Below are 12,936 nucleotides of genomic sequence, written 5' to 3' on the forward strand. Positions count from 1 at the left end.
GAATATATATAAAAGAAGTTCTCGAGTCGTATACACCAAGCTATTACCCATGATTATCTTGGGATAAAGGGTGCAGCCATGTAGAGTTACGGGTAGATTTTCTACTTTATGTCTCAATATTTGAAAATTTTCACAATGAATATGTAAAATGTTTTCAATCAGAAGAAAAAGATATTAATTTTATGAAATTGTTAGAAATTTTGGCAGTACTAGGTAGCATTTATATAGCTCCTACTATGTGCCAGGAACTGTTCTGAGTGCTTTATATATATTAACTTATTTAGTGCTCACTACAGTCTTATGGGGTAAATACTGTCATTATCCCTATTTTACCAGTGAGGAACCTGAGGCCCAGAGGGGTTGACTAACTTGACTTTTTTTTCTTTTGCTTATTTATAATTTAAATTAAGGTATAATTCATATACCATAACATTTACCATTTTCAGTGGCTTTTTACTGTATTCACAAAGTTGTATAACCATCATCACTATTTAATTCAAGAACATTTTCATTACCCCCCAGAAGATATCCCAAACCCGTTAGCAGTCACTCCCCATTCACGTCCTTTCCCCCCTGATCCCCCACTGCTCCACCCCTGGCAACACCAGTCTACTTTCTGTCTGTATGGATTTGTCTATTCTGGACATTTCATGTAAATGGAATCATATAATATGTGACTTCTGGTGTCTTGATTCTTAGCATCATGTTTTCGAGGTTCATCCATGGTGTAGCCTGTGTCAGTTCTTCATTCCTTTTTTTTTTTTTTTTTTTTTTTTTTTTAATGAGGATCTTGAATCAGATGCGTATGTTTTTTGATTGATTGATTGATTGATTGATTTTGGCTGTGTTGGGTCATCGTTTCTGTGCGAGGGCTTTCTCCAGTTGTGGCAAGCGGGGGCCACTCTTCATCGCGATGCGCGGGCCTCTCTCGTTGCGGAGCACAGGCTCCAGACGCGCAGGCTCAGCAGTTGTGGCTCACGGGCCCAGCCGCTCTGCGGCATGTGGGATCTTCCCAGGCCAGGGCTCGAACCCGTGTCCCCTGCATTAGCAGGCAGATTCTCAACCACTGCGCCACCAGGGAAGCCCCTTCATTCCTTTTAATGGCTGAATAGTATTCCATTGTATCCACAGACCACATTTTGTCTATTCATCCATCCGTTGTCAGTCGGGTTGTCTCTACTTTTTGGCTATTATGAACATTTGTGTATCAGTTTCTGTGTAGACATCTGTTTCATTTCTCTTGGATGTAGACCTAGAGGTAGAATTGCTGGATCATATGGTAACTATATTTAACCGTTTGAGGAACCGCCAGACTGTTTTCCAAAGTAGCTGCACCACTTTACATTCCTGCCAGCAATATATGAAGGTTCCAGTTTCTCCACAACCTGCCCCTAATTTTTAAGGGTCAGAGCTGGGATTCAAACCAGAGTCTGTTCTCTTAACCATCCTCTTCCCTGCCTCTACCCACTCAATGATATTTGAGGAAAGTCCTTAAACATTTCTACTCAAATGACTAGATAAGGGTGACTTACAATTAGCTGATGCATTGTCTACCAGCTGGTCATTTTAGTGTCTTTAACATTTCACCTAATTCTCTGTGCACGTAAACCTGATCCTGGATCATCCAGCCTGATACTCTCCTGCATCCTGCAGCCCAGTGGTCACGGTCAAGTCTGCCTTCAGAGCTCGCCCCTACTCACCTCTTCGGTTTTACCTCCCTCCACCACCAGCCTTCTTTCTGCTTTACTGTTTCTGCAGTTTTCAAGCCATAGTCCACGTCCCATACCATTGACCTCCTGTGCCCACTGCCTGTTTTTCTGTTACCTCCATATTTTCTCTGCCTTTCCAATTCACCTTCCCAAACTCAGCTCAGATGTCTCCTGATAGATGTACCATCACTCCTTCCGCAGCGCAGGCTCCGTGCCGGGAATTTGCCTGTCACCTCACTTCTCCCCTCATGGTGCTTCCATGTCTGTTGTTCCCGCAAGGCTGTGAGGTTAGCAACCAAATCTCACTCGTTTCTGAGTCCCGACCCCCCGTCACGGTGCCTGGCACAGAGAGGTGCTCAAGAAAGACATACAAGGAGCGTCTCCTGTTCCCACCAGACACGGGCTGGGTGCAGGGGACACAGGGAGAAAACACGTCCAAACGATGAGGGGCTTAAAATATAATAAGATGAAATAGCTACTGTCCTTACCCTGGGGCAGACCCAAGTTTTGTGGGGTGTGAAGTGTATTTGGCTTTGTGGGTCCTCTTTTTTTAAAAAAGATATATAATTAAGAATAAAAAGTGGGACTTCCCTGGTGGCACAGTGGTTAAGAATCCAACTGCCAATACAGGGGACACAGGGTTGATCCCTGGTCCGGGAAGATCCCACATGCTGCAGAGCAATTAAGCCCGTGCGCCACAACTATTTAGCCTGCACTGTAGAGCCCGCGAGCCACAACTACTGAGCCCGTGTGCCACAGCTACTGAAGCCCGCGCACCTAGAGCCCGAGCTTCTCAACAAGAGAAGCCACCGCAATGAGAAGCCTGCGCACCGCTACGAAGAGTAGCCCCTGCTCGCGGCAACTAGAGAAAGACCACGTGCGGCAGCAAAGACTCAACACAGCCAAAAATAAACAAACAAACAAACAAACAAATAAATAAATAAAATAAGCTACAAGGATATACTGTAAAAAATATATATATTAAAAAAAAGAGTAAAAAGTGGCTAGTGCCCCTCCCAGGCCTCAGGAGGTGTGTGTGCAAGGAAGGGGTCCTGATGCGCAGGTCTGGCCAGCTTCAGGGAAAATCCACCTCTGGGCTTGAGGTCCTGTCCGGGAGCCTCCCCTCAGATCAGATTCCTAATTAGCGTTAAGAGTGTCTGAATTCAGAAGTCGGACTGCTGTGAGGGTGCGATTCATTACAGTTTGATGTGCAGATGGATTTTTGGGAGTCCGCGCGTTGCCTTTAGACCTGCTGTCAGCTGTCTGGACCCCAGGCTGAGGTCCTGGCCCCGCCGTGGGGATGGGGGTGTTTCCTCGCATCCTGCTGACGTTCCTCCCGTGCTTGCAGCATTTTTCCCATCCCTTGTTCGCGTGCACGTTCTCGAGGCATAATGTTCCCTTCACTCAGCTGTCAAGGAGGAAAGTCAGAGCCGCGGCTGTGAAAAGCATCCTTCACAAGCAGAGTTTCCCCAGAGCGTTCGCCGTTTGGAGCTGTTGCCCCTTATTTACGGCCGCTGTTAGCGGTTGAGGGAGAGGTTCTTACAATGGGCTTAGCTGAGCAACAAGACAGGAAATTCAGAATTTAAAATGTATAGGGCAACGTGAAAGGGAGCAAGTCATAAAACCTGCCTTGGGATTTGTGGAATTTAGAAAGCGTTCCTTTTTTCTCTTGCAGAAAGACACTCCTCGGGCCAGTTTACGGATCTCCCATTGAGCAGATACAAATCCTCCCAGTGAAAACCCCTCTGGAACTTCAGAAACGCTACATGGTGTTTGTTAACAGGGACAAGGTACCAGCCCTTTGCTCTCTGCCCCGTAAGGTGACCATGTACTTGGAGCCGGAGGCAGTCTCAGGTATTTCAAGACTCAAGAACGCCGGCTTTCACAGCCAAGCCCGCGACTCCCATCCTGCTCCACAGTGAAAATGGCCATAAATGAGCGGGAATGACTCTCAGGAGAGTTACCTCATTTTCTCTACTCCCAAAAGTACAAGACACATGGTCCACCAAAGGGTTTTTCTTTTCTGATTTCTTTACAAGGAAAAATCTTATAAAGACATACAAGTTAGTTACACTTAGTTGTATATTTGATGACTAATCTATGTGGGAAGGCATAAAATCATAAGATGCCAGAATTGTCCTGGAAAAGCCTGGACATGTGACCATGAAGATAGGAGGAAAGCTTCCTTTCTGTGTCCCTGGTGGAACCTGCGTCTCTCTCCCAAGGGACCACCGTGCAGGGCACAGTGTGTGCAAAGCCCCAGCCATGTGAAATGCAGCTCTCATACACTGAGATGGCTGGTTCTAGACACACAGGTCCTTCCCGTAAACAGATCTGGAGGTGACAGGTGACCCTGCCAGGCCCGGCCTGGGGCCTGGTTATCTGAGTCTGAATATCTAGTTACATCTTCCTTTCTAGGTTGGACTTCAGATCTTACCAGTTGATGGCAACCCACATAAGACATCTGCTCTTATATGCCACCCCAGCGGGGTGGCTGGAATGGATGTTTCCTATGACGGCCGCTACGCCTTCACAGCAGGAGGGCAGGACCGGACGGTGGTGCAGTGGGAAATCAATTTAAGGTACGTGATGCGGCGAGAAGCTTGGCCCCATAAGAAGGGTGCCGAGTGGAGACCTCTTCTTTTCACTCAGGAACAGCAGACAGGTATTAAACCCCTACGACATGCCAGGCACTGTGCTAGGCCTGCGGGTCCAAAGACAGCCAAGACTCAGGCGTTGCCTTTGGGGTGCTCCCTGCGACACCCGCTCGTATTAATGTGCAGACGAAAGGTTACTGTTCTGTCCCAGGGACCCATGGTATTTGCAGGTGAGGCCGTGTGATTGCACCTTGTTCACCCGGGCCCCATGAGATACTTCTCACCCTGTCGCCGCCTGCAAATTCACACCAGTTAGAGAGATCTAGCCTGAATCTCCAAAGGGTGTGTTACAGAAATAGTAAGAGTATCATTTGAAATGTGTATTTTCAGTCTACTCTTCTCACCCCCCTGCCCTGAGCTGAGAATCTCTGCCTAGGGCGAGGCTGGAGAATTGCATGGTTGAGCATCAGAGAGACACGGACTTTGAAGTCAAAGAGACAAGGGTTCAAATCTGAAGCCTACTGTCTGCTAGCTGTGGGACCTAGGGCAGGTTTCTTAGCAGCTCTGATCTTTGGATTCCTTGTCTGTGAAATGGGGGTACATGGGGGTAAAAATAGGGACTTTTACAGGATCCTTGTAAGGATCAGGTAGGCTGATACATGTAAAGCACAGAGATAAGGACTCAGTAAATTAATCATTTCCTTTTGTCTCTTCTTTATTATAAAGGCATTTGCTTATGAGCTCAGGATCTTTGTTACTAAAAAAGGGGGCAACCACAATGGTGATCCTCTCATCTCCCCAAATTCAGCGAGCAGCCCCGGGGCAGAGCCAGTTCCTTGCCTGACCACCTTCTCCAAGCCCCTGCCTCTCAGGTGGCCCCCTGCCTGGCAGGGTCCCGTTGAGGAGCTGGGTAAAAGCAGCTCGGAGGCGCCGAGCTTCCTAAAAGAACAAACCTGCTTCATGGCTCCCAGTAAAAGCACACCCCTTACTGTCTGCCACGTGCACATCTTTCTTCTGTGCAGACATCGAAGCTTCGCCCCTTAACCTGAATAGGAGCAAGAACAGCGAGGTTAATCCGCTTTGGAACCGCGGGGGTTTCAGTTTGCAGTTGCAGCTCTGACCTTCACCTCTGCCTTCACCTAAGAGGGCAGATCTTGGGAATTTAGAAGCTGGAGGTGAGCTCTCCCCTTGAAAAGAACCTCCTGATCACAGCCCCAGAATGAGCTGCTTAATTCCTGGGCACCTAGCCTGTTACCTGGACCAATGGGGCAAGCAACACCCTGGTGGGAGAACAGTCTTCCTTCTTTCGTTTTTGTCCTCTTCTCAATCATCTTGGGATCTGCACTAGTAGAGATTTCAAAAAAAAAAAAAAGCACCCACTTTCCAGTAGCTTTCCTGTGCATGGCCAGAGTCCAGCCTTCTGAGAATTTCAATTTAATCTGTTGCAGGGACAAAAGATCATTTTAAACTAATTAGCACTTCATTGCTGCTTCTGGTGTTTTAATATGTTCAGTGCTTCACTAATGGGAAGAAATATAAAAACCCTAAACAAGTAAACAAACAAAATTCCCTACCAGATCTACTGATGGCGAGTCGTCGGGTGAAATGAAGACGATAAATCCTCTCACGTTCACATTATTTTAACCAGCGCACTCCTAGGCCCCCCAACTATCATTGCAGCATCTCAGACTTCCCCTGGGAGACCCCTTCCCTCATCTTTCCCCCTGTCTTGGCTGGCAGGCCACCCTCTTTCTCTCCTTGTCTGGCATCTGTTTTAAAATCCCCCATTTTTGTGCTCAACCTCACAGCCCCCTGTAATCCTGCTGCCTTGCTCAGACAAGAGCAGAAAGACCTGGATTCAAATCCCACCTCCCCTACTACTTGCTGTATGACCTGAGGCAAGTCCCTTCCCTTCCCTGAGTCTCAGTTTCTCCGTCTGTTAAATGGGGATATTATCACCATGTTCAGAGCTGTTTTGAGGGTGGTGATTCCTACCATTGCTGTTCCCCCTCCTCCCTCCCCCCACCCCGTCCCCTCCTCTTCCCCCTCCCCCTCCTCTCCCCCCTCCCCTCCCCCCCCTTTTTTTTGTTGTTGTTGTTGCTAACATGAAAGCCTTTGTTTTTAATTTGGTTGATACACATTTGACAAAATATTTTAGAATAAAATAATCCATGAACAGGCACAAGGTATTTACAGTAACAACTGTGAAAAACAAAACTGACGTATTCTTAAACAGTAATGTCTATTTATAAAATTTTTTGTTGTGAATCCGGAAGACTTTCAGTTCTGCTCATTACCTTGGTCTGAAGCCCCGACAGATGGTGTGTAAGGCCCAGGAGTAGGAGGTGCAACTCTAACACATTTGGCAAGTAAGGATCATCTGTTGGTTTGAGCTCACAGGGAAGTGAAGGGCCAGATCTTGGGGAAAGGTCCCCTTTCTCTTCCCTCTCCTCCCTCTCCTCTCCCTCCTCTCCCTCCCCTCCCCCTCCCCCTCCCCTCCCCTCCCTCCCCCTTCCCCTCCCTCCCCCTTCCCCTCCCCTCCCCCTCCCCTCCCCTCCCCCTCCCCTCCCCCTTCTCCCCTAGGGAGCGTTTACTGAGCTCTTGCTATATGCTGGTTGCAGTGCTCACTGTTTCTTGGGCTTTAGCTCTTTCCCAAAAGCACTGAGTATATTTCTGGGCACACACACAGTAGGTTTTCAATAAATGTACCTCCATCTTGTGCCCCAATGACCTCTTTTTTTTGTGGCAAGCATTAGAACCCAACTTAGGCAGAAAGGGGAAGTTACGAGCGGGTCCTGGGGTCTTGGGTCACCGCACCGCAGGGAGAGCAGACCAGCCCGCCCTCAGCGTTTGCTCTCCGCTCGCCTCTGCTGTTGCTGTCACTCTCTGCAGAGCTGGATTTCGTCACTCAGCGGGAACTCGGCCACTGACAGTCCCCAGATTTCACACCAGAGAGAGGGAGTCTCTTGCCCCAGCTCTGGTGGGACAAGCCCAGCCCCGTCCCTCTGGCTCTCAGGTCAGCTGAGCTGACGGTGGCCAGGAAGCAGGGGACGTGGGGTAGTCCTGACGGCTGGAGGGCTGTTCCCAGAGAATCCGGAGCTCTGTGCGCCTCTCCCCTGGGGCCTTCCTGGTGGCAACAGGCTCCTCCATGTCACCTGGGCCTTTACCTGGCCCTGCTTCAGAATCAAATGGCCAATAGTGGCCTCACTGCCCACAGAGCCTGTCTGGATTGGGCCTGGGTCTGGCCTGGAGGCCACAGAGTGGGAGCCCTCTCAGCTGGACACCTGCCTCGATGTCCGCCGAGACCGGGGAGAAGACTGGGCCGAGACCGGGGTGAATATCAGAGCCAGGAGCCGGGTGAAGACTGGGCCCTACTGGAGACGGTCCTCAGGCCCACCTGGACCCCGGGCCCACCTGGAGAGTACACCAGCTCCATGGACCTCACGCAGCCTGCTTGGGTGGGGCTTGTGCGGGGCCGTGACAAGAGGACCGAGGACTGTTTTGTGGCTGACTCTTGCAGGAGAGCCGTAGGTGCACCTCAACACCCAGTTCCACAGTAATAATAGTCCTGAGCCAGGCCCGGGGCCGAGTGCTTTCCAGGTATTGTCTGATGTGTCCTCACAGCCATCCTGTGGTGTAGGCGCTGTTGGTATCCCTGTTGTACAGATCTGGAAACTAGCTCCGAGGGGTTCAGTGATCTGCCCAAGCAATGGAGTAATGTGCTGGGGCTGGGATTCACATCAACCCCACACCTCAACAAAGATTCATCACAGGAGAAAAATAAAGGGCTTCATGTCGAATCCTTTCTGTGCATTCACTTTAATTTTCACAACAATCCCCTGAGGCAGACCCTGTAATTATTTCCATTTTACAGAATAGGAAACTGAGGCCCTGAGTGGTTAAGTCACTTGCCTGTGATCACACTGCTTGCAAGTGGCAGAGCCGGGGCTCACAGGCATGTCCCTTTGACTCCAGCTTCTGTATACATAACCACTTCCCCGCCATGGTCTGCACAAAGTGTGTCTTAATAACCCTACAAAGAGGCTAATGGTCTGATTAGCAGAAATCCAGTTAGTGGATTATTAAGATGATTTCATGTTATTATTAGCATTTTGTATGAGGCAAAGTCAGCCTCATACAAAAAGTAGGTTTTCTTACCACTTAAAGGGGCTATTTTTGGAAAAATCTGACCCTGTGTTAGAGAGCAGAGGTTATTTTTATCTGACCAGCGTGGGTCCCTTGCGGCCTCCAGAGTTTTTATGGAAGCAATTAGTGACGGCCATCCACCTGTGCCACATCCCATTCTTCTGGCTCTGGTCACGTGCAGATCTAAAGTTACAGGAGGGCCGCTTGGCTCGGGGGACTGTGGACTCACCACCCTCCCTCCCTCCCCCCCACCCCCCCACCCCCCCCCGCCAAGAGATTGCAGACAAATTGCCAGGCGTCTGCCCTGTCACCCACGAGAGAATATCATCGTCATTAAGGCGGGTGCCCTGTACCACCGGGTTCCACACTTGAGATTGAATTTTCCATTTGCAGCTTCATTTTGGAGGGAATTTGCTTAACAAGTTTACAGAGACCCTAATCGTATCCTCGCTGTAATACCCTTCGGAGGTCCGCAGCTGGGCAGCCTTGCGGTGCATTGCGTTCCCGACGGACTGCTGGCTAATAACGATGTTTCTCTCATTGTTCTAGTGCCCTGGAGGCAGCAGTTTCTCTTGGGGGCGAAGACCTGACCCCATTCTATGGTCTGGTGTCTGGTGGCAGGGAAGGAAAATTCTACAGGGTAATTGTCCTCAGAGTAAACACTTCCTGGTAACATCTAGTTAAGTCTGTAAAACAGATGTGCCCGGGGTTAACCTTCTTGCTTTTTGCCAAAGCTGTTTTCCCCACTGAGCTTAAAATGTACTTTCTAGAAAATGTCCTTGAAGTCTAAATGGCTGCTTCAGACTTAAGCCAAAAATGCATGTTGTGTTTCCACTTTATTTCCACATAGGAGCTGGAAGACTATTTTTACTATTCTCAGCTCCGTAGTCAAGGTATTGATACAATGGAGACCAGAAAGGTGTCGGAACACATCTGCCTGTCGGAGCTTCCTTTTGTCATGAGAGCAATTGGCTTTTACCCATCGGAAGAGAAGGTAGGTAGAATGAAAACAAGAACAGCCGTGGGATGTGTTATTTATAAAAACGACCTCAGGGAGCAATCATTATAGGTCAAAGTAAAAATTTAACGCTGTTCTTACATAAATGGATCAGAAAGGAGGTCCTGGGCATAGCAGATGCACTGCTTAGAAACAGACTTGCCGTAAAGATATTCCTGTAAGGCGGATTCCTTACCAGAGTTTGGGCATGGGCTTTGGAATTAGACAGAAGGCCCCTAGCTGCAGGAGGACCAGCCTCATCCAGTTCAAAGTGTTGGTGCCCGCCCAGCACTTGGCACAGAGTAGGCGACGTAGGAAGAGCTCAGTAAATGCTCGCTGTTGTGATCCTGTCCCTGTAGCTGCCATTCACCTGGCCTGTGTGAATGGGCTGCTCCTGCGAGCTGGGTGCTCACGCCGGGCTGCGGATGGAGCTCAGGAGATGCAGAACCTCGTAGCACACCCCAGCTGTAAGGGGCTCCCAGCGGGGGCCAGAGGAAATGGTCCTCGTGGAAACTGTGGCTTAAAATGCAACTGATTGGGTACTCGCACTTGAAATGCTAACACATTCTCATTGTAGAAAGTTTGGAAAAGATACACAAGTGGAATGAAGAAAATAATTACCTATAATCCCAGTACACAGAGACAACAGTTATTGGTATCTTCCTGGATTGATTTATATATAATACATATATATATATATATATATATATATATACACATAATTTTAAAAAACTAATGGGTACCATATTGAATATATATTTTTATCCTATATTTTCACTTGATATGATGTAATACGCATTTCCCATTTCATTAACAATTCTCTGAAAACTTGATTTATAAAGGATATAGCTTAATTTTAAGACTTTGTCTGATTTAGAAAATAGACGTGTAAAGAAGAAAATAGAAATGACTCAGAGGTAATCATTATTAACATTTGGGTGGACTTCCTTCTATTGTTTTATATTTAGACATAGATAAACAAAGAATTGTCATTATGTGGTGTATATAGGTATATATCTCAACATTTTACAGAGTACGTGTGTATGTATATGTATACGTGTATAGCAACATTCTCAGTAACTGTTGTTTTGTGAGCATGTGTGAAAATTCCTCGATAATATGCTTTTTACCCCTGGCTTTATTAAGATATAATTGACATGTAACATTGTGTGCATTTAAGATATTCAATATAGTGATTTTATATACGTACATATTAAAAAATGATTACCACGGTACGGTTAGTTAACACATCCATCCCCTTGCATAGTTACAGTTTTTTGTGTGTGATGAGAACTCTAAAAATCTACTATGTTAGCATCTTTCAAGTATACTGTACTGTATTGTTAACTAGAGTCCCCATGCTGTATCTTACACCCCCAGGACATGTTTATCTTATAATTGGGAGTTTGTACCCTTTGATCACTTTTCACCCATTTCTCCCACTCCCCACCCCCTGCCCCTGGCATCCACCAATCTGTTTCTGTTTCTATGAGTTTGGTTTTTTTTTAAGATTCCACATACAAGTGAGATTGGACAGTATTTGTCTTTCCCTGTCTGACTTGTTCCACTTAGAGCAATGCCCTCAGGTTTCATCCATGTTGTCATACATGGCAGGATTTCCTTCTTTTTTATGGCTAAATAATATTCCAATAATATTCTATCATGCACACAGACACAATCCACATTTTCTTTATCCATCCCTACCAACAATGCACAAGAATTCCCTTTTCTCCACATCCTTGTGAACACTTGTTTTCTCTTGGTTTTTTTGATGAAAGCCATTCTGACAGGTGTGAGGTGATAGCTCATTGTGGTTTTGATTTGCATTTCCCTGATGGTTAGTGATGTGAGCACCTTTTCATGTACTTATTGATCATTTGAATATCTTCTTTAGAAAAATGTCTATTCAGGTCTTCTGCCCATTTTTTAAGTGGGTTATTTGGCTTTTTTTTTTTTTTAATTATTAGCACCTTTAATTATTATTTATTTATTTATCCTTTTTTGTTTTTGTTTTTTTTTGGCTGTGTTGGGTCTTCGTTTCTGTGCAAGGGCTTCCTCTATTTGCGGCAAGCAGGGGGCCACTCTTCATTGTGGTGCGCGGGCCTCTCACTATCGCGGCCTCTCTTGTTGCGGAGCACAGGCTCCAGACGCGCAGGCTCAGCAGTTGTGGCTCACGGGAGTAGTTGCTCCGCGGCATGTGGGATCTTCCCAGACCAGGGCTCGAACCCGTGTCCCCTGCATTGGCAGGCGGACTCTCAACCACTGCGCCACCAGGGAAGCCCGGCTATTCGGCTTTTTGCTATTGGTTGTGAGTCCCTTATGTATTTTGGATGTCAACCCCTTATCAGACATGTGGTTTGCAAATATTTCCTCCCATTCTGTAGGTTGCTTTTTCATTTTGTCAATCGTTTCTTTTGCTGTGCAGAAGCTTTTTGGTTTGCTGTAGACAACATGCTTTCGAGAGGCTGTACACTCAGTTGATCCATTCCCCAGTTGACAGACACATAGGTTGTCTGAAGTATTTCGGCTGGCAGAGACATGGCTGTGATGCACATCTCTGCGTATGGTTTTTGCACACTTCTCTGATTATTTTCCTGGGTCAGAGTCCTAGAAATAGAATTACTGGGTCAGAGAATATGAACTTTAAGGCCCGTTGCCAAATAGTTTTCCAGCAATGTAGCATTTTGCAGCTCACCATCAAGCATGCATAACTCCTGAAACCCAGCTAAGACTCAACGTTCACATTAGGTGTCTGAGCACATTTTAGTGATGTGAGCTGTGGTCCCAGTCATTTCCCTTGGCTTCAGTGGCCTACCCAGAATCACCATTTTTTGGGTGCTCCAAGTATGACCGGAAGGTGACTTTTATTCTCCAAGTAGCGTCTGGAGAAATGAGTTTTCAGAGCCCATAAACCCAGCTGAGTCTTGAATGAGTACCTTAAAAGCATCAGGGGGACTTCCCTGGTGGCGCAGTGGTTAAGAATCCACCTGCCAGTGCAGGGGACACGGGTTCAAGCCCTGGTCCGGGAAGATCCCACATGCCACGGAGCAACTAAGCCCGTGCACCACAACTACGGAGCCTGCGCTCTAGAGCCCGCGAGCCACAACTACTGAGCCCGTGTGCCACAACTACTGAAGGCCACGTGCTCTAGAGCCCGTGGTCTGCAACAAGAGAAGCCACAGCAATGAGAAGCCCGCACACCGCAACGAAGAGTAACCCATGCTCACCGCAACTAGAGAAAGCCTGCGTGCAACAACAAAGACCCAGCGCAGCCAAAAAAAAAAAAAAAGAAAGTCAGGAATTCTTTAAGCTCCTCAAAAGGTCTTTTGACCAGTGTTCATTTTGTAAAAGTACATGGTCAGAAACAGAAGCAACTACCCGGAAAGTTTGTGCAACCCACATAAAAGTGTTCCCTAGAGCTGTGTTTCTAAAGCATGTTCCTTAGAACATTGTTTCCCAAACTGGCAACCTGCAACAGAATTACCTG

At 47.3% G+C, this 12,936-nt stretch overlaps 1 protein-coding gene across 1 annotated transcript in view; it reads left to right on the forward strand.

Moving 5' to 3' along the window:
- Window positions 1-12,936, forward strand: part of CFAP251 (cilia and flagella associated protein 251) — a 70,985-nt gene that overhangs the window by 42,365 nt on the left and 15,684 nt on the right. Inside the window, exons 16-19 of the mRNA XM_057527381.1 lie at window positions 3,385-3,499; window positions 4,128-4,291; window positions 9,002-9,092; window positions 9,303-9,446. Coding sequence (XP_057383364.1) covers window positions 3,385-3,499; window positions 4,128-4,291; window positions 9,002-9,092; window positions 9,303-9,446 — 514 coding nt within the window. The remainder of the gene's footprint in view (window positions 1-3,384; window positions 3,500-4,127; window positions 4,292-9,001; window positions 9,093-9,302; window positions 9,447-12,936) is intronic.

This window comes from Balaenoptera acutorostrata, chromosome 13, assembly GCF_949987535.1.
Source record: "Balaenoptera acutorostrata chromosome 13, mBalAcu1.1, whole genome shotgun sequence".
NCBI classification, from domain to species: Eukaryota; Metazoa; Chordata; class Mammalia; order Artiodactyla; family Balaenopteridae; genus Balaenoptera; species Balaenoptera acutorostrata.